The 22,631-nt window shown below is 38.7% G+C and overlaps 1 protein-coding gene and 1 pseudogene across 1 annotated transcript in view; one reads left to right on the forward strand and one right to left on the reverse strand.

The window, feature by feature from the left end:
- SLC12A2 (solute carrier family 12 member 2) overlaps window positions 1-5,680 on the forward strand; it is a 109,965-nt gene extending 104,285 nt beyond the window's left edge. Inside the window, exons 26-27 of the mRNA XM_059916998.1 lie at window positions 1,450-1,517; window positions 2,781-5,680. Of these exons, the coding sequence (XP_059772981.1) occupies window positions 1,450-1,517; window positions 2,781-2,916 (204 nt within the window). The 3' untranslated portion in view covers window positions 2,917-5,680. The remainder of the gene's footprint in view (window positions 1-1,449; window positions 1,518-2,780) is intronic.
- A 9,332-nt stretch (window positions 5,681-15,012) lies between these two features.
- Window positions 15,013-15,110, reverse strand: LOC132364174 (U6 spliceosomal RNA; annotated as a pseudogene).
- Window positions 15,111-22,631: the final 7,521 nt, after the last annotated feature.

A 22,631-nucleotide genomic window follows, 5' to 3' on the forward strand; every position in this document is an offset into this window, starting at 1 on the left:
TTTGACCCACCTCCTAGAGAAATGGAAATAAAAACAAAAATAAACAAATGGGACCTAATGAAACTTAAAAGCTTTTGCACAGCAAAGGAAACCATAAACAAGACCAAAAGACAACCCTCAGAATGGGAGAAAATATTTGCAAATGAAGCAACTGACAAAGGATTAATCTCCAAAATTTACAAGCAGCTCATGCAGCTCCATATCAAAAAAACGAACAACCCAATCCAAAAATGGGCAGAAGACCTAAATAGACATTTCTCCAAAGAAGATATACAGATTGCCAACAAACACGTGAAAGGATGCTCAACATCATTAATCATTAGAGAAATGCAAATCAAAACTACGATGAGGTATCACCTCACACCTGTCAGAATGGCCATCATCAAAAAAATCTACAAACAATAAATACTGGAGAGGGTGTGGAGAAAAGGGAATCCTCCTGCACTGTTGGTGGGAATGTAAATTGATACAGCCACTATGCAGAACAGTATGGAGGTTCCTTAAAAAACTAAAAATAGAACTACCACATGTCCCAGCAATCCCACTACTGGGCATATACCCTGAGAAAACCAAAGTTCAGAAAGAGTCAAGTACCACAGTGTTCGTTGCAGCTCTATTTACAATAGCCAGGACGTGGAAGCAACCTAAGTGTCCATCGACAGATGAATGGATAAAGAAGATGTGGCACATATATACAATGGAATATTACTCAGCCATAAAAAGAAACGAAATTGAGTTATTTGTAGTGAGGTGGATGGACCTAGAGTCTGTCATACAGAGTGAAGTAACTCAGAAAGAGAAAAACAAATACCGTATGCTAACACATATATATGGAATCTAAGAAAAAAAAAAAGTTCATGAAGAACCTAGGGGCAAGAGGGGAATAAAGACACAGACCTACTAGAGAATAGACTTGAGGATATGGGGAGGGGGGAAGGGTAAGCTGTGACAAAGTGAGAGAGTGGCATGGACATATATACACTACCAAACGTAAAATAGATAGCTAGTGGGAAGCAGCCGCATAGCACAGGGAGATCAGCTCGGTGCTTTGTGACCACCTAGCAGGGTGGAATAGGGAGGGTGGGAGGGAGGGAGACGCAAGAGGGAAGAGATATGGGAACATATGTATATGTATAACTGATTCACTTTGTTATAAAGCAGAAACTAACACACCATTGTAAAGCAATTATACTCCAATAAAGATGTTAAAAATAAAAAAGAACTGCGTTTGGTTATGAGAGGAACCAGTGGTGTAAACTAAATCTACTTTAAGTTGTAATTATATTTGGATAGTGCAAAGCATTAATTTTTTTTAAAATTCGGGAAAAGATATTTTTATTATACCAAAATTGATTTTGGTTGCTTTTTGTCTACTTAATAGCTTTATGAACCAGGGTAAATTCCAGTTTTCAAAAGGTCTAGTAATGACTTTGTTCTGTTTCATTTCAGACATACCGGCAGATCAGGTTAAATGAATTATTAAAGGAACATTCAAACAGAGCTAATATCATTGTCATGTAAGTAATGCCTATACTAAGATTTTCTTGGGTATTCATTTTATGATAATTCAATTAGGATTCATTTCTATTACCAAGTATATATCTATATATCATCCATAATGACTTTGTGGTTATGAGGAAAAAAACTTATTAAATACACTTTGCTTTAAGCATATGAAGAAATCATTTAAGATAGGAGGAAAGAAAAACAAAAATATTAACCTTAAGCTTGCATGAATCTAAGTACTTCTTTATCATAATAGTTTATTCTGTGATTTTTTCCTTTATCCTTTTTCCCACTTTTAAAAAATCCCTTAGCTTTGGAAACACTGCAGCATAGCCATCAACATTTGTGGGGTATGAGGGCTGCAAGTTAAATCGTCGATACCAGGCTGCTTCTTCATAGAAATAACTCCATCAAGTTACGTGGAGGATTAAATTTAAAAAGTAGTTCCTATCTCAATTCCCACCAAGTTCCCACACACAAAATTTACATCTAGACGCATTGTCTTCACATTGAATATCGATGCTTATGCTTACTCTGGCTTTTCCTCCACTAAACCAGGTTAGCTAGATCTTTCTTGAACCCAAATTTTCTCAGTCCTGGAGCCTGGGCCCTTATATAGGTAAAGAAGGCTCAGATCTCTGGAACATGCCAAATGATGAAATAAAGTAAGGCCAAAATATTGTTATTTTGATTAACAACAAATATTTAATACACCAGAAAATTTCAGATTTTGCTGATGATAATTGAGTATCTGTAATGGAAGTCACTAAAACATAGAAATCTAGAGAGAGACACTCTGTGGAGCAACTGGACATACTATCACTATCTACAAATGGAAATGAGAGTCCAGAGAGAAATAAAAGAAACTGAATATTAATATGTACAATTAATTATGTTTGAATTTCATTTGTCCATGTATAGTTACCACTATCGAAATTAAGATAGAAACGTCCCTTTCTCCTAAAAGAATTCTAAGGGGAAATTTGAGGTTTAATGTTAGATACCAAATGTGTTAGGGTTTATAGAAATATTTATTTGCTATTCTTAAGAAATTTCTGAGAAATATTTTGTTCAAACTTGAAAAAAATGGGAATAATTATATATGAGTATAGTAGTTACTATACTATATGCAGAATTTCCCTGCACTCAAAAATATTCTGTAACTATAGTAATTTTTAGTTACTATTACTGTGACTTAATTTATAATTCTTACTACATTTTATTCTTCTCAACTTAAATGCATTGTCTAATTTCCTTTCTTTTTTTGATACCAGGAGTCTCCCAGTTGCACGAAAAGGTGCTGTGTCTAGTGCTCTCTACATGGCATGGTTAGAAGCTCTATCCAAGGACCTACCACCAATTCTCCTAGTCCGTGGGAATCATCAGAGTGTCCTTACCTTCTATTCTTAAATGTTCTGTCTGCACAGTGGACAGCCCTCCAGACGGTACTTCAGTGCCTAGTGAAGTAACTGCTATCACTGAAATCTTCAATGACACGTTAACATCACAATGGCAAACTGACTTATTTTCACTATTTCATTAATTTGAAAGCACACAGAGAAGTTGCTCCATTGCTATGTGTATGGAGACTTCAGTTTTAGTCAATTCCGTATCTCTATCTTAGTGAATGATGACTCCTTGTTGTTGGACTGAAGCTTGTGAGAGTTAAGTTTTCCTTTGCTACTTGAATAGCAATAAAAGTGTGTTATTTTTTGATTGATGAAAGGAGTACAAAAAGCCTTTAGCCTTGAGGTGCCTTCTGAAATTAACCAAATTTCATCACTATATCCTCTTTTATAAATTTGTAGAATGTCAAACTTTGCCTTCAGCTATTTTTATTTCTAGTCTCTTTCACCTTAAAATAAAATGGACACTGCTTTTCTTTTTCCATTGACCAATTAGTGTTGAGTACTGTATGTTTTCTATTACTTTTGTAAAGGTGTCTGTCAGATATTAAAGGGGAGAATTAGGGCGAGTTAATGAAAATGCAAGAAAAAAAATGGGAACCAAAAAGTGACCCCAAGTTTAGGTTTGCATGAATATGTATAAATGTAGATCTAGGAGAAAAAAGGCCAAATAGACTTTTTTTTTTTTTTAAACCTCTAATTGGCTGTTATTTATATCTTATTTGATTATTATTTCTTGAAACCTTAGGGAAGGTTGAAGATTTATCCAGTACTTCTATATATCATGCTGAAAAATCACATATTGTCATTCTTTAGACAAAAATCTTTAAGATCATTTGTATTTATTAGAAGAAAGATCTGTCCTAATTTAGAGTTTTCCTCAAATCTGAGGGACTTTTATGAAATGCTAGAAGACTTTCCTGGAGGAAAATTAGACAAAGCATTGTTGTTTAATAGAATATTTCAATAAACACATGGAATATCACTGTATCATCCTTTTTATAAATAATTAAAATATTTAGTGTTTCATTGAATGGTTAAATGGACCACTGGTTTCTTAGTGAAATGTTTTTAGGCTTAATTCATTCAATTGTCAAGTTCATAGTCTTAATTAATATACTCAGGTTTGAACAGATTATTCTGAACGTTTAAATTTAATCCATTCTTAATACTTTAAAACTTTTGTGTTAAGAAAAACTGCCAGTTTGTGCTTTTGAAATGTCTGTTTTGACATCATAGTCTACTAGTACCGTTTGACAGTGCATTATGTACTGTTACTAAAAGCTTTATATGCAATTATTAATGTGAAGTTTTTCATTTTTTATTCAAGGAAGGATTTCCTAGAAACATTTCAAGGGATAATATATCTACATATCTGTATGTGTGTGTGTATATGTATATGCATACACAGATGCATATGTGTATTTATAATGACGTTGCTGGTTTTTTGCATTTTAAAGTGATCAAGATTCATCAGATTAAATTTTTTTGTTTCAGTAAACATGAGTTCACAGATTGAAAGACAGGTTTCATGGAGAACAAAGGTGATCATTTGAAGGGCATATAACTTCACACAGTTATCATTCAGTTAGAAAATGGAGAACATTTCATCTAAAGTACTGTTCAGTGTGTTCATTGGTATAAGTTTCACTGGTGAAGAGTTTATGTAGGTTTTCATGAATCTTGATAGAAATCTATAAAATTACTACTGTTGTTCAGTAGTGCAATATTTTTGCTGCATGAGTATGAACTAAGTTAACACCATAAAGGAGATCTGATAATAATTTTAAATTCAGAATGTTAAGAGAATGAGGTAATTGTTTTTCTAACAGTTTTTTCCAATGTTATAACTCATAGCATTGTACCATTTATTGGAGGTTTTGTAGTGTTTGGAGGGAAAGACAGTAGAAATGTCATATTATTCAGTAAACAATATCATGTTTGAACTTTTAAAATGGTTAATAGGGCATAACTGAGTGCTGCTATCTTGAAATGTGCACAGGTACACATACTTTTTTTTCTTTTTTTTCTCATTCAGGAAAACATCGTTGTGATCTATACTGCAGGAACCAAATGTCATGCATCATACATATGTGTATAAAGTACATAAAATATATCTAAATATGCATAATGGGGGAGGGTAATATTGTCTGTGAAATAATGTTAAGAAGCTTTTCACTTTAAAAAAAAATGCATTACTTTCACTTAACACTAGATACCAGGTCAAAATTTTCAAGGTTGTTGTAGTGCTCTAATAAATTTCAGCAATTAATTCTTAGAGATGCTAGCTAGTGTTGAAGCTATTCTACTCTATTTTATTTATGCTGAATTTGATTATTTTAATGCCAAAATTTTTTAAGTTCTAATCATTGGTGATAACTTGGAAATACATAATTATGTAATGGCATATGACAGGTCATTATTTCTATAGGTAAAAATTCAGTGGGTTTAGAGAATGGTGGTGTTAAGGTGATTATTAACAGTTAATTAAATCAAATATTTATTTGTTACATTATTTCATTTGTATTTTAGGTTTCCTTTTACATTCTTTTTTTATGCTTTCTGACATTACATATTTTTAAAGACTATGGAAAAATAATTTAAAGATTTGAGCTCTGGTGGATGTTTATCTACTAAGTTTGAAAATGTAATATTTTGATAATACTGTACTATAACTGTCACACAAATGGTTTTCTAATGTTTTACTGTTGAGTATTGCAGTTGCTGCTTTGTACAGAGGTTACTGCAATAAAGGAAGTGGATTCATTAAAACAATTTAATGTCTACTCTTATATTTTATCTGTTTTATAAATCTATGTCAACTTTGTGATTTAACCACATTTATACAATTTACTTCATGGATGTCTGAGCTTTTTAAATGGCTTTTACTTTAATATTCATGCCTTGGAAAAGTTGTTTGAAATTTTTCACTATCCTTAAGCCTTTGGAATAATCACTAGTTATATTGACAGTGAGATTGAGCCATATCAGATGCAGCTCATTTTGATATTTTGGAAATGATTTAACTTTTCTAATTCTGCTTTATTTGTCTTTTGGTTAAATCACATGGTTATGAATGAGGAAACTAGAAGATTAAAATGGATTCATAGCCCCTGAGTATAATCTGATTCTTTTCTTCCTAAGATTTTTGGCAAAGCTAATTTACAGTTTTACAAAGCATTTTCACTTTATCATTTGAACATTACAGTAGGTGTGTTATATGTTCAGGATGGCTATTTCTCTCTCTTCTACTATTTAGCTTGGAGCATTGTAGCGAGTTTCCCAAGGTCATGTCAACGAAGGATGTTGGCCTAGAGCACAGATCTTTCATCTTCAGGGATGTCACCGTTATACATTCACTGCTGCCTGATCCATAACTTAATGGCTGGGATAGATTGGTCATCTCCAAACTACTCATACTTATCTGCCCAGCAAGTGTGTGCTCAGGTAATACAAATTACAGTTACAAGTATAGATTGGCCACAGGCTACCTAATAGATCTGAAACAAATATAAGTGTCCATTGTATGATCTTTGCTTTTTGCTTATTCTCTAATAAGCTGCTGTTCAGGCCAGTTTGCTCACTTCTTTGTGTATGTGTGTGGGGTGTTTAAGAGAGAATTCAAAGGCAGCTATGAACGTGGCATTTACCATCAGAGCATCCAGTGGTTTTCAAAACAGGAGTAATTACATATTTGAGCCAGCAGGGTTTTTTTGTTCTTTCACTGGGAATAAAATGCTTTGATACACTTCTGTCTTTGTTTATGTATCAACAGGATGTCTGTAGGATCAGAGGAAATAGATGGTAGTTTAACTATTTGAGTAAAGACAGCACAAGTCCTAGGATGCACTCATCAGAAAGTACTTTTTAGCTAGTTCAGATAGTAGATACATAAAAGGTATTGGTGGGTTAATCAGTTAGACATACATTTTTTTGTAGACTACTAAAATACCTGAAGAACTCAGTCTCCTTATAGAGTCTGGAGGCAATGGTTATAGACCTGTTTTACGTGTGGCATAGGAGTTTCAGGTAGGCTATTAAATGGTAGCATTAAGAACTTCAGCCCATTTTCCCCTTGAATCTACAACTGAATTTTGTGTTAGACAAGGTTAAGAGTTAGAAACTACTGTTTTAGAGGAAAATGTAAAGACTTCTGAATATGTCTCCTCCTGCAGCCTTACTTGTGGCTGCTGTCTTCACAGATCAGGAACTCATTCCCAAAAATGATGGTGTCTTTTTAACACATATCCTTTGTTCCACTTTTCTGGGATATGAATGCCAATTAGCAAGATACTCTGCCCACAGCTACAAATGAAATTTACTTGTTTGATCCACAGAATAGGATCAGTGATCCATGGATACTGAATGCAAAAACAGACGTCCCAGACTCAGTACTTGTCAGAATTTCATTAGAATACTGCTAATTAAGCTTTGGGGGTAGAGAATTGTGGAGATTTTATTCTGGAAGTATTAACTTAGTCTGAAAAAGGGAAGTAGTTTACAGGATAAATTCATATCCAGCTCATATCTCTAATAACAGAGTAAAAACTTTTAAAAGTAAGGAGGCAGTGTGTTTTTGATTTACATATAGTACACATAAGGCATATAACAACTACTACTGTAAGATATGATTGCATTTGCTCTTTTAAAATCAAGTCCCAAGTAACCCATTTTTAAAAGGAGGTCATCACAATTTGAAAAGGAATGAGCTTTAAGAGTTTATCTGTATGAACAATATAACACAGGTTATTTTTATTTCAAGCACACAACATTTTTGCTTAAGCCATGAAAACTCCTTCGAGTTTCCTAGAAGTGTTACTAGTCAAGACATTTAAAAGATGACAAGGACTATTTGGGAATTGGGGTGGGGGTAGTAGGATGGAAAGTTACACTCCAAGAAAGGTTCATGGATTGTGAAAGATCGCTTTTATGGCTAAAAGTCTTGCATTCATTCTTCCTTCTGGGAAACAGTGAATTGTGAAGAATGGAAGTTAACTGTTTTTGTTGTTTCTTTTTTTTTGTTTTTTTTCCCTGAATTTTAAAATCTGTTGATTTTAATCAGCATCTCCTATTAGCTACGTGGTACTAATCTCAGGGGTATGACCTCTTTCAGGTAGTCTTTCTCTATGGCTGTTCCATCAGTAAAGATAATCCTTTGTTTACTATCAATGCACCTGTGAGTTTAGCATTCTTGACATAAATTTCACAGTTGGTGTTTTTCAGAAAATTGAAGATAGGGAAGCACAGATGTATTATGTATTGAAACACTCACTAGAAGAGTGGTTCTCAAACTTTAGTGTGCATCAGAATCACCTGGAGAGTTTGTTAAAACCTAATTGCTCCTGCCAATCTCTGTTCTGAGTGAAATTCCTCCCCTTCACAAATGCAGCTTCTCAGTATAACCCTCCTTTCTTTATGGTGGTCTTTGTCCTTTACTCATGCCTTATCTGTTAAGTTTCTTCCACAGGGTACACTTATTTCCATGTCCTCAGCTGTGAATTCAGATAATGACCTCCCTTCCACATTCCTCAGTGTTTTCCTTTTATGTTAGATCTTCTTCAGTGGTAGGAATAGAACCTAAAGCACACTAACAGAAAAAGAAGTCCAGGAAGACAGCTCAGTTCAGGGACTCAAGTTTGTGTAAAAGCAGAGACTCTAAGGTTCTGTCTCTACCTTTCCTTCTCTCTCCTTTGCCTCTCTTGGCTTGACTTGATTCTTCAGGTAAGACTGTCACTGCATAGTGTGCTCTATGGCTTCTGAAAAAAACAACTCAATCCCAGTAGTTCAACAACTGTAGTAAAAAGGTGGTATGTTGATGGCTACAATAACCTCATTAGTTTTCAGGAGCCATGCCCTCTTCTTTGGGTTTGCCCTGGAGTCTGGGGTTTATGTAGCCCAGGAAATTAGGGAAGGGCCTCAGCTCTTTGGTCTACACCAGTGGCTGGTTCCTTCTCCAGGTACTGGCTTGCCCAGGTTCCAGAGGTTGATTCAAAGGTGAACAGCTCTCAGGCCAAACCCAAGCCACTGACAGCTTTACTAGGTTTCCAAGCTCTGCAGCCAAATGCTTCATATCCACTCCCCTCCCTGTCTTCCAACCCAGCCATCCCTGACTCAAAGTTTCTGTTCACAGGGTATTTGGCAGTGGATTCCTGATTCCCTAGTCTGCAGCAACCCCATTTGCACACCCATCTTGTCCTTTCTCCTTAGGGAAGTATCTCTCCAGAACCCCCTCCCACCCCAGTCCCTGCCCACACTGGGGGGGTCAGCCTCCCCCAACCCCAGAACAAGAACCAGGCTTTCCCTTCCCCTTTCCCTGACAATGGTCCTCATGGGAAAATTTAGAAAAGCTCAGTTAGTAGGCTCCAGTTCACAGAAGATTCTGCTTTTCCTACAGTATCTAGAAATGCAATAGCCATTTAGAAATGCATTTAGAATGGTAATAGAGTCTTCCCTCACCAAAATAGGCAGAGTACTGTACTTTTTCTAAAGAAATTGAAAGCAGTTTGATTTTTCCTACTATGTTGCACTAAATTCTCAGCAGCTCACCCTGTTACCCTTGAACCATGCCCAGGCAATGGTAAGCCCCAAAAAGATTTAACAAGTGTAGTGCAGGATTAACTTCTCTGGAGAAGACATACATTACCCCCAGCCTACAGTAGAGGGAGCCAGTGGGCACCGGTGGCATCGGTATCAGATGGAAGGTCATTACAATAGTTCGAGAGAGAGACATCAGGGGAGTGGAGGGTATTGAACCAAGTGAGTAGCAGGAAGAATTGAAAGAGTTTAGATTCAGAAAACATATTGAGAAAGAGTTTTTAAAGGCAATAGGATGTAGTGTGGTTAGGAGGAGAGACTAGGGGATGAGGTGAGGATGACATCGAGGTTTCTGGCTTGGGCCACGGGCAGATGGTGAAATTGAAACAGGAAGCCGAGCAAGTCCGGGGAAAGGTGTGCATGTGGGAGGAAGATAAAGGAGCTGTTTAGAACATGAGTTTAAGATAAGATTCAGGGTCTGGAACCCAACACGACAATTAGCTATTGAACACTGAAATAATTTACCAATACAATTGGGACTAGAGCCTTCTTTAGAAGCAATACTTAAATTATGCTGATTTCATTCCACCGTTACTGTTTACTTAGGTTTTCTATTTCTTGCTGTGTCAGTTTTAAAAATCCTTCATTAAATGTTTATTCCTATGTATTGAAATTTCTAGCAATTCGAGCATGATTTGATAATCTCAAACTTTATACACTTGATATATTCATTTTCTTTTTTACATTTTTTTTCTCCTTTCTCAATTGGATTTGTTTCTGATCCTTAGAAGAGACACACTTTTGGATTTATCACTTCCATTAATTTTCTCAGGTGTCATGGCTAAAGAAACAAAAATAGAGAAGCAATGCTCTACATTTAATTCTCCCCTTCCTAAACCACAAGGAATATGAGTTTTTTTCCTCTTAATCCCAGAAAAGTACACACTAAGATACAAATCTATGGAAATAATCGTTAGTTTCCAAAAGGTATCACTATCTTGCAAATAGCAGGATGTAGATAAAGGAAAAGTCATGCTCCTATCTCCAATAGGCTTAAGTATTCCAAAACATCAAAGATACTCTTCTATTTCTAAAACCATGGCACAACATTAGCTCCTTGGCAGAAAGCTGCACATGAGCTCAGGTTGCACAGAGAGCTGACATGTTCTGTTGGATGAACTTGTTGTACTGGAATAGCTGATAAACAAGAGCTATCTCCTGAACTTAAAAAAATGATGAAGAAGAAAGTCACCAGTATAGTACAGTGAAAGGAATATTATTTTCTGCTCACTGCAGGAGACCATATTTTTTCAGGGAAGTTGAGTATAAATATACTGGAAGGTCCTCTTGTGAGAGGAAATAGAAGTGTAGACATGGCTTTCCAGAGAGACTGACCCGGGTTCCCGTCCTGACTCTGCTATTTACTGTGATCACAGCCCCTCTAAGCCTTGCTCCTCGACTCTACTATGAGGATAATACTATTCACTTCAGAGAGGGGTTGTGAGATTTAAATAAGTTAAAATATGTAAACAGGTGACATATGGACAGTGTTCAGTTGATGTGAGCTCCTTCTCCCCCATCTCTTCCGAATTAGAAATAAGAAGACAATACTCAACCACTCAGGGCACCGTGAGTGACTCCATCTTCTTGCTCACCCCTCAGGATAATCCATCACCCAATCTTATTCATGTTTTCCTCCTAAGCAACTCAAATTTCTACCTCTCTCCAACCAACAGATTAGCTATGACATCAGTTCCTATTTCCAACACTGTGAGACTGTTTACGTCAGGCCTGCTCTAATCCTAACGTGATGGTAAGAAAGAGTTCTGGATTATAAAGTCAGGGCAGAGGAATGATTCCCGCACCTGGAGGAGGTGGACCCTTCCTTGGGTACTGATGTGGGCCACGCTTTTGGGCTCCTGTCTCCCGAAGGCTCTCTCCCTCCATATCCCCTGAACGTGGTGGGTGCATTCCTGAGGAACTAGAGGGCCACCTCAGAGCTACATCCACTGACTTGTATCCTTTGCACTGTTTCTTTGCTAGTTCTTCAGCACACCCAAACGAAGGCCACTTAAAACTAAGTCCAAATCTTTATTCTCTTCTAGTCCTCTAACTCAGACCCGGACTTTGTGGATTGGCCAAAATGATCATATAGTTCACGTTATTACAACAGGTTTCTCATTTGTCTCTTTGCCTCTCATATTAATTACATCATTCTGAAAATGAACCTCTTTAGGTTCATTTTCAGCTCCCACTGTCCTGTGTCTTTAACTCTCTACTCCAGCCAGATTAACCATCTGCACAAAGCTTTTGCTTCCAAGCAGTTGAACATCTCAGTTTCACGGGCTGGTCTGTCCTTGACCTTCCTCTTCAAGAGGAAGCTCAGAATCAACTGCTCTGGGAAGTTTTCTCTGGTGCCACCAGGCTGCATTAGGGGTCCCTCCTCTCTGCTGTGCCCCTCTGTGCTCACCCACTTGCCCCTGCCATAGCCTCACCACCTACACTGGAGTTACTTGCTTTGTTCTGTGTTTTACACCATTCTGGGAGCACCCTGGGAGCAGTGACTTTAAGCAGGGCTTACAACATAGTGGGCACTTAATGTTGCTGAATGTCTGAATAAATGAAATGCGTGATGAAGAAAAGAACTGGTTTTTTTATCTTATGAACCCTATGGACTATGTAATTTATTTTGTTTTCCATTTAACCTTGACTGATAGGTGAAGTATTAATACTATTAGGAGTATATGGCGCATATTCAAATTATTAGGGCTACCCCTGGATTTTCACATCCTTTCTCTTTTCCACTCCATTCCAACTTCTTCACCGATACTGTAGTATCAGTACATTTTTGGAACTAAGTGAGAGTGGTGAAATATTTAAAAACTGAACGAATTTGTTTTATCATTGTGAAAAAGCATCTGCCATCAATGCCTTGTCTTGTCAAGTGTCTGAGGACCAACTGCCTCCCAAACCCATGCTCTAATACATACTTTATGAATGAGAAAATGTTATGTAAATGTTACTAATGACTTTTCCCAACTGGCAAAATCCTGCTTTCTCTATGACACAGCTCAAAAGTCAACTTCTCTGTGAAACTTCTCTGACACCTGTTGCCAAACTCCTTCTGCAGCCCTCTCATCTTTTTTCTTGGGCCACTGGCATTGTTATATATTTGATTTCCCTATTAGTTTAACTGACATACTCATTTTCGTATCTCCAGTGGCTTGTCTCAGTTGTGAACAGCTAGGAGGTTTCAATATAGGATTTTGGAATTAATTAATTAGTGAAAAAATTAATTATATAGAGAGGAAGGCTGATGACAACAGGAGAATGGATGAATGAAATTACAGGCACGGGAGCCTTATTAGGACTGGAGCTTTCTGAAATGGGTGATTTGATTTAGTGCTCTAGTGGTAACAACTACACAGTAATGATATACATGATGTATGCTTGAATTCTTGAGACCTAACCTGCAACAACTACTATTTCAATTCAAGAATTTATTTCGTTTCCTTCAAGCTAATCACTAAGCTATCATTATTTGCAGAAGGGGTCATTTAATAAGTGGTTATTGGTGGCTGTATCCCTAATACTTAGCACAGTGCCTGGCACATAATAGGTCCTCAGTAAATATGAAGGAGTAGAATCGTGTAAGGGGAGGGAGTGGAGACGAACGCGGGAGGACACCCGAGGACACCGGGGGCTGGGCAGCTGGGGGAGGGCGCCCTCCTTTAAGGCATTTTTAAAAGGTCGATTCCAGGCGATTTGACCCCCCCAAACTCGGCGCGAGAAGCAAGTTGGGGGAAAGCGTGTCAGGAGCGGCCCTGGGGCTGCAAACCACCCTGACAGAGGGCGATAGGGCTGGGGGTGAAATGCTCAAGTCGCGGAGGAAAAGGAGCCAGTGTTTAGTTAGGTGTCAAAGTACTTGGCTTAAGAAATTAGTCACCCGCTTGGCCAAGTCCTGGCACCGGCTGTTATCTCAACTGCCCTTTAAACGCTTTTGTCGGTAGCTTTTGTTCTTTGAGGATTATTGAACAATTCGGTCCCACAGGTGCCCGCTGTTTTGAGAAAACTTTGTATCGAAAAATACACAAATTGAAGCAAATCCTCATTTGTTGTTAAACCTCCAGTCTTTTGAGAGGTCCTTTTTCTGAGACAGAAGACTGAGGGTTGACATAATCCTCCACTTAGAGGTCCTAAATGGAGCGGGGGATTTTCCTGCTTAACCCGGGTCACGCCCAACTCTGGTGCAGACCAACTGAAGAAACCCTGATTAATTCCGCCCGCCCGCCCTCCTCTCCTCGTTCCCTTCTCTCTCTCTCCTTGTCTGCGCCCTCTTCTCACAGTTAGTACAAGTGTAATTATGACTTAGGTCGTACCCTTCGGTCTTCTTTTTCACAGTTCTCAAATTTCACCATTTACTTATTTGGAGGGGGAGGGTCTTGAAAATAACGCAACTTTAACACCTTTTATAGTTTTAAAAACATCTTACTTCCTTATTTTGACTTCAGTTTTATCAAATGCCAGTCAGAGCGGAGTGAAGACAGGCTGGGGGGACCCTCGTCAGGTCTCTGCGGCTTAGAGGAGAGGCAAGACAGATCTCGCCCTCACGTGGAAACCCCGCCCCACAAGGCAGCGCTCGCCTCGCCCTCACGTGGAGACCCCACCTCACTGAGCAGCGCGCGCCTCGCGCTCACGGGGAGACCCCGCCCACGGGGCAGCGTGCGCCTTACCGTCACGTGGAAACCCCGCCCCACAAGGCAGCGCTCGCCTCGCCCTCACGTGGAGACCCCACCTCACTGAGCAGCGCGCGCCTCGCGCTCACGGGGAGACCCCGCCCACGGGGCAGCGTGCGCCTTACCCTCACGTGGAGGCCCCGCCCCACAAGGCAGCGCTCGCCTCGCCCTCGCGTGGAGACCGCACTTCACTGAGCAGCGCGCGCCTCGACCGCAGAGGAGGGCTTGGGGCCGCGGAATCCGTGTTTGCCCTGACAGGGGCTCCCCCGTGTGGCTCCTGTGGACGGTAAAGTCTGTGACCTCAATGTTTATACTTGCATTCTCTTTTGAGGATGGAGGATGTTCAGGGTCTTGCCCTCCGGAGCAAAGGAGATACTCTTGTTTTCTTCTTAGCACATTTCTGTCTCTCTCAGAGTAGAAAAAGTTTCCAGGTTTTCTCACACTAATGTAGACTCTGGCAGAGGAATTCAGTAACATCCAGTTTCGAGTAACTGAACTCCTGCCTGGGAAAGCATTTGGGGTAGAATTACCGCAGGAAACCCCAAGGCTGCTGTTGTCAGGCGGATGAGGGAAAGGGGAGGTTAAGACCTCGATTAACTGAATACCCACTAGATGCCAGGCATTTTACGTCATTATTTAATCTTAGAATATCTTAAGTAGGAATTGTCATCCCCATTTTTTAAATTGAAGTTTAGTTGATTTACAATTTTAGTTTCAGGTGTACAGCATTGTGATTTGGTATTTTTACAGATTATACACCATTAAAAGTTATTACAAGATAATGTCTATAATTCCCTGTGCTGTATAATATATGCTTGTTGTTTATACATAAAAAAATGTGGCGTTTTCCTGACATCCTTGCACAGGGGCCATGCTAATCTTCTCTGTATCTGTGCAATTTCAGTATATGTGCTGCCAAAGTGAACACTGCCATCCCCATTTTATAGACAAGGAAGAAGATTCTCAGAGGCACAAGGTCTCAAAATGATGTAGCGAGGGTGCAAACTGTGACCTAAGTCCAGAGCTTTGCACTAACGAGACCACTTACAAGAAGGCAGCATTTCCTGCTCAATTTCTTCTCCTTAGAGATGTCACATTCCAGAGAAATTTCCTTATGTTGCAACTCCAATATCCTTATATCTGTATGGCTCATCTGTGAGTTATGTGTGAATGTGTCACTTCTGCCTCTGCATTTGTAAAGTGTGTTGCGTTTGCAGATTTCATCTCAAGAATAGTTTTTATGAGTTTTTTTTTATTTCAGTTTTACTGATGTATTATTGACAACTAAAATTGCAAGATATCTCAAACGTACACAGTGATGATTTGATAAACATTGTGAAGGGATTCTCCCCAACTAGTTAATTAATACAGACATTATTATTATTATTATTATTATGAGTTAATTCATAAAGTGAGGCCAAGGGAGATGAAGTGACATGCTTAAAATTATTACAACTAGCAAATGGATTTCTTAAGTCTAGTGATGTGAAAGCCATTTTGATTCTCATATCAGGCTGTCTTACATCTGCTTTTATAGAGTAGATTTTTAAAAATTTGTCAAGTGAGAGCATCACTACGTTTCCTCCTAACCCTCCAGTTCTGGGAGTTCTGATTTTCTGATTCTTAAGGACTTTCACGTCTTGTCTCCCCTTATCTTCAGTGCTCTGGTCTGGGGATGCTAAGGCCATAGAGAGGTTTAATGACTTGCCCTTGGTCACACAGACGGCCTCTGCCCCACCCAAGCCTGGCATGCAGACTCTCTGACTTGTAGCCTTGCACTGTGGGGTAGGCATTAGCATTTATTTGGCCTCAGTTTGCCCCTTTTCTTTGATGAGCGCTTATAATTTCCTTCTTTTCTTGTCTTGTTTTAGAGGGGCTGACCCCATCCTGGCTTTTGGGGTAGACACCTGACTCTGGCCTGGCTACTCAAAGTGATTGTTACAAAAACAAGCTTATTGTCCAAATTGGGCCAATAGCAGGCAGCTGTAGGTTTCACTAGCACCTTTGGGTGAAAAGTGTGTCTTTCACCTGGGCTTGCAAAAGGGGTTTTTGTGGACTGAATGCCTGTGCCTCCCCCAAAATTCATATGATGGAGCCCTAGCTTCCAGTGTATTTGGAGAGTGGGCCTTTAGGGAAGTAACTAAGTTTAAACGAGGTCATAAAGGTGGACATCAAATCCTATAGGATTAGGGTCCTTGTGAGAAGAAGAGACACCAAAATGTGTCATTCCCCCCAGCCCCCAACACATGCACATACTGAGGAAAGGCCATGGGAGGAAACAGAGAGGAAGTGACCATCTGTAAGCCAGGGAGAGAGTCCTTACCTGAACTGAATCCTGCTGAAGCGTTTCTCTTTTGACTTCCCAACCTCCAGAACCATGAGAAATAAATCTCTGTTGTTTAAGCCACCCGGCCTATGGTGTTTTGTTATGGCAGCCTGAACTGGGTAACATAGTGGTGAAAGACCAGCTGGGAGCCACTGGTCATCATCTCTGCCGCCAAGTGAAGGCCAACAGAGGAAGGAAGAGCTGTGAACGGGAGAGAGAGTGGGTCTGGACCCTAGACTGTTCAGTATGTGAGCCACTATCTTTGTTTAAACAGCTGTATTGAGGCATAATTCAGATACCATACAATTCACCCATTTAGAGCGTGTAATTCAGTGGATTTTAGTACACTGAGAGATATGTGCAACCATCACCAGAGTCAATTTTAGAATATTTTCATCACTTCAAAAAGAAACCCCATCCCCTTTAGTTATCATGCCCCTTCTCCCCAGTCCTAAGAAACCATGAATCCTTTCTGTCTCTATAGAATTGCCCATTATGATTATTTCATATAAATGGAATCATATAATATATGGTATTTTGTGTCTTCTCACTTAGCATAATGTTTCCAAGGTTAATTCATGTTATGGCATGTATAATTTCTTTCCATGGTGAAATAATATTCCGTTGTACACATACACCACATTTTGTTAACCCACTCATCAGTTGATGGATATTTGAGTTATCAGATTTTGCTTATTATACATTATGCTTCTGTAAACATTCATGTGCAAGTTTTGGGGTAGACTTATGTTTTCATTTATTTTGAGTATATATACCTAGGAGTGGAACAGCTGGGTTATATGATAACACTGTTTAATTGTTTGAGGAACTGCCAAACTGTTTTCCAGAGTGGCTACACTGTTTTACATTCTCATCAGCAGTGAGTGTTCTCATTTCTTTGCCAACACTTATTATCATCTGACTTTTAAATTCTAGCCATACGAGTGGGTGTGTGAAGTAATATCTCATTGTGGTTTTGATTTGCATTTCTCTGGTGAATAATGATGTCAAGCATCTTTCCTTGTGTTTATTGGCCACTATATATCTTTCTAGGAGAAATATCTACTTGGATCCTTTGCCCATTTTTAAATTGAAGTATTTGCCTTTTTATTATTGAGTTGTAAGAGTGTTTATGTATCTTAGATACAAATCCCTTATCAGATATAATAATACTGAAAAAGTTTGAAATATTGCAAGTTACTGAAATACGACACAGAGACACAAAGTGAGCAAATGCTGTTGGAAAAATAGCACCAATAGCCTTGTTTAACTCAGTGTTGCCACAAACCTTCAATTTGTAAAAAGTGCAGTATCTGCAAAGTGCAATAAGGTGAAGCATGATAAGACAAGGTATGCCAGTATTTGAAATTCAGTTCATTTTTGCATATTGAACCAATATATTTTTGTTAACCTTAATCCTGCTTAAATTGTACTTTTAGTACTTGGAACTGAAAGAACGCTAACCAATATTTTTCTCTAGATTACGCCATAACTGGCTTCCCCAAAGGTTGGGATGTAGAAATGTATTTAAGCTTTTACATGACCTTATTTGATCCCTGCTCACCTTGGGAGGTGTGCAAAGTGGATATTTTCATCTGCATTTTAAAGGTAAGGAAACTGAGGCTTGAAAGGCTAAATGACTAATCCAGACTTCACCTTAGTAAAGGGGCATATCTGGAACCAGGAGACAATTAAATTCTAGTGCCCACCCTAAGGAAAAATGATTACTTGTCAACCACAGAAACTTTTTTTTAAAGTCATAATTCTAAAAAGTATGGAAAATAAAATCTCACCCCCCCCCCCAAATGGTTTGGAATATTTGTGGTAGATAATTTACTATCTTAGGAACTATACAAACTCTTTAAACTGCAAGGCCAACATCTAAGGAGGCCAATTTGGCATTGCATTTGTAAAAGAAACACAATTATAATGAAAGTTGAAGCAAAGGAAATTAAGTAGAGTGTGTGCTGTACTTGGCATGTATCTAAACACCAAGTTAGGGCCAGTGAGGAAGGTCCATTACTTGGCTTGAGTGTTGAAAAATTTCTTTGTAATTGCTCTCCGCTGTAGGTCATTATTTTTTTACTTAAAAACTGTTTCAACCACGTTTTCACACGTCAGTAGGGTGCCGACAAACATACTTATATGCATTAATAGTGTCAACTTAAAAGGGAAGAATTATTTCAAAATTCTCCATCTTACTCTAAACTGAGTCAAAATCAAATAGCTCCACTTAAAAGATAAATGCATTTTCTTTTCATCCTTATTCATCTGTGCATTCAGGTGTGCATGTTGGATAGTGATGGAAAGTGAGTAGGCAGTGCCAACAGTACTGTTTTGGTCGTCAAATCTCCTGTTAAGGGCATGGTTCACAACTGGCATGCGGTCTACTTGTGGCTTACCCAAAGGAGTGGTAGTGATGGAGGTGGAGGGCTGTAATCTGTTTTATAATAATTTGTAGTAGGGAGGGGTTAGGAAATTCCTCATTCATTAGAGTCCTCCCCTATTACAACTAAAAATGTTTTCTAATGACTCCATCTCTATTTGAGAACTAAAAATCCTGTTTATGAGTACGGATTATTGCATATGAAGATTACAAAGAAGAAAGCTTTTTGTATTATTTAGAAATATGTGTAGATACATGTTCATCTATGAACCATTTAGGATGATGGCAGAGAAGGCAGAGATAAAAATGTTAAACCCAAGTTGAAGGCCAAGCTGGCATTCAGAGGGACGATCTACTAAGTGAAGAGGTCCAGCATTCAAAGGAGAAAGGTGAAGTAGGAAAAATAGCCCATGCTCAGTCCACAGGATGGCAAATACAGTATATACTCCTTACCATCACTATCCCATGTCACAGTGACACTCAACGAAGTGGGTAAAAAGCTTCCAGGAAGGCCCCCAAACTGGAGTGCTTTCCCAGCTTGCTGTCATCTGAGAGTTCTGTGGAGGACAGCACTACTGCTGGGTGTGGGTCAGAACAGCTCAGACCCCAGTTACCACCACTGGGGAACTCCCTTCTTCACTAGTGCTAGGGGAGGTAGCCAGCCCCTAGTTGGTCTCCTCCCTTTCCCTTTCTATCACGCTTCTATCTTATGGGGCTGGGAAAGGAACCAGAAAAAAGCATCTGTCTTTATTTTCCCTAGGTCATCCTCCTCTTTCTCCTGCCATACACCAAAGAGTGTAAGCTCCTACTTCCCCCTTGCCTTAGGACAGACAGTTCCTGCCCAAAATGGATTCTCAGTGGATTTTGTTAAAATGAATTGAATCTGCATTCCATTTTACTGAAATTGTGGCTCTGTTTACCTCAACGGTAGTGACAATGCAGGGTGGTTTTGTGGTAGTTTTTTCTACTGGAGTGTCCACCTCTCTGTTTCTGCTTTTGAAGATCCAGAAGAAGTTGTTTCTTGCCTGCTCTAGCTGAGGCCTTGAGTGTGGATTAAGTGTCTATTTGGCCATTGAAAAATGTTCGGTTCAAGTAGCAGTGGCCATTTTCCTGAAAGATCACAAAAGTCTAAGCCAATATAAAGATGTCTCAAAAATTTTTAAATGCCCGTTTATAACAAGAAAGGAAATGCAAATATTTATCCAGGAAAAATGGTCTCTCCAGTGCAAATTCAAAGAAATACAAATTAAAGCAAATTTGAGGTGCCATTTACATTGGTTATCTGAAAATCTAAATGGATTAGAGTTACATGTGTCAACATGACTAAATTTCAAAAATGTGATATTAACAAAGTTTTACATACAATAGGATGACATTCATGAAAAATTTTAAATGCTAACTAATATTGCATATTGTTTTTTGACACACACATCTGTTTTTAAAAGTATAAATTCAACCCAGGAATAATACCAAATTCACATTACTGATTACCTCTTGGAGGGAACTGGGAGTATTTTATCAAGAATCGGCCTTCTACCATATCATTAAATTTTCTTTTTCTTAAAAACAAAAGATCTAAAACAATATGTCAAAAAAATGTTAAGATTTGACAAAAGAACATTCATGCTAGAAGTATTTTTTAATAAAAAAGATATTCATTCCAATATTTTAACAACAATTAGAAACATTCTAAATGTTCAATAAATTTTGGAATTATTAGATAAATCATGCCATTTAAATTTTATACCACATTATTTGGTTGTTAAAAATGAACATTTGTAAGGCACATGATGTAATCAGAATAAAGCTAGGCAGTTCTGTAAACATAGATTCCATGGAGAGAGTCATTCAAAGAAATATCACTCTGAAATCTAACAAATTATTAGAGAATCAATCTAATTTTCTTCTGAGAGCTCTCAAAACGTTATTAAGAGGTCCTTCATTCTTTTTTTTAAAAAAAGTTTTCTAATATCTTTATTTATATTTGGCTGCATCGGGTCTTAGTTGCGGCACGCAGGCTTCTCTCTAGTTGTGGCATGAGGGCTCTACAGTTGTGGTGCACAGGCTACAGAACGTGTGGGCTCTGTAGCTGCGGCACGCGGGCGTAGTTGCACTGTCGCATGTGAAATCTTAGTTCCCTGACCAGGGATTGAGCCTGAGTCCCCTGCACTGGAAGGTGGATTTTTAACCACTGGACCACCAGGGAAGTCCCAAGAACTCCTTCATTCTTAAAGCACAGTAAAAGCTCTTAAGATTATCTTTCTTTATATCTTATTCTTACTGTCTCAGAGGATGGTTAGCTACCTGGGAAGCCTCTATTCCCCCTTCCTCCACATGTTTAACTTGACCCCAAGACCAGTCCCACAGACTATCTTTTCATCTCTTCTTTCTCACATTCTTAATTTTCTTTTTCTATTGCCAGAAACTCTAAGCCCTTTCCAGTATAAACCACTCAAGCATGTTCCAAAGCCTTTTCATTCTTCCTCCTCATTCATTGTCTCAATTCTGCAAATTAAAGGTCCTGGAACTGAATTGGCAAAGAAGGAATTCTTAACCAGTGGAGGAAAGGGAGTGGCTTTGAATACACTGCATTAATAATTTATTTTCCTGCTAGTGAAAACAAGTCAAACGTTTATATCTATCTTCTAGGCAAAGAAAGTTACACTATAAAATTCATGTTTACTATGACAACTATTGATTCAAACTGAAATGCTCCCTATTTCAACTAATAAGGTGGGCTAGGTATTTGGATCTGCCTTCCCAGTGGAAAAAAAAAGCAAAATTCCATGATAAAATATTAAAAAGTATTTTTTAAAAGCAGCAGAATGCTGAATAGTAAGGAATTACTGGGCCAATATCTAAGTGAAGGTGGGAACCAAAAAAGTTGAAACCACAGTGCCCAGAAGGCATTTTCCCTATCTGCTCAACATGAGTTTCAGTTCTAGGACCTCAAGAGGCACATGGGACAGCAGACAAAGGTCATGGCCCACTCAGGGTGGGAGTCTAGCAGAAGATCTCAGAAAATGCTGAGAACCTCAGAGAGCTTCACACTATCAAGTAAATTTCATCTGGAAATTGATGTGTCCAAACTCCTGACTTTAGGGCAACGGTCCCCAACCTTTTTGGCACCAAGGACCGGTTTCGTGGAAGACAATTTTTCCACGGACCGGTGGGTGGTGGGTGCGGGTTCAGGGGGTAATGTGAGCGATGGGGAGTGGCAGATGAAGCTTCGCTCGCTCGCCCACCTCTCACTTCCTGCTGTGCGGCCCTGTTCCTAACAGGCCATGAACCGGTACTGGTCAGCAGCCCGGGGGTTGGGGACCCCTTCTCTGGGGGGTATAATGACAATCGCTTCAGTAGAGTAAAGGAAAACAAACAAGCAGAAAACAACCTATAACCAGGATTTGCAGCACAAATTGCAATGTGGTCTAAAAAACTCTACGAGCCTAATTTATAATTGTCTCGGGATAGCAATATGTAGAGTCTAAAAAAATCAAACCAAACCAAACCAAAACAAAAAAACAGTCTCATAGAAACAGAGAATAGATCGTTTATTAGTGTGGGGTGGGGTGAGGGGTGGGAGAAATGGGTGAAGGGAGTCAAAAGGTAAGGAAAAAACCCAAAACTAATTATATATAATTACAGTTAAACCAGAATCAGAGGATCTGAGGTGAGGTTTCTGTGGCTTCATGTCTTGAGGGACTATAGAAGCTGAGGTTACCTAATCTGTTCCTAAA

Source organism: Balaenoptera ricei, chromosome 3 (genome assembly GCF_028023285.1).
Source record: "Balaenoptera ricei isolate mBalRic1 chromosome 3, mBalRic1.hap2, whole genome shotgun sequence".
Taxonomy (NCBI): Eukaryota; Metazoa; Chordata; class Mammalia; order Artiodactyla; family Balaenopteridae; genus Balaenoptera; species Balaenoptera ricei.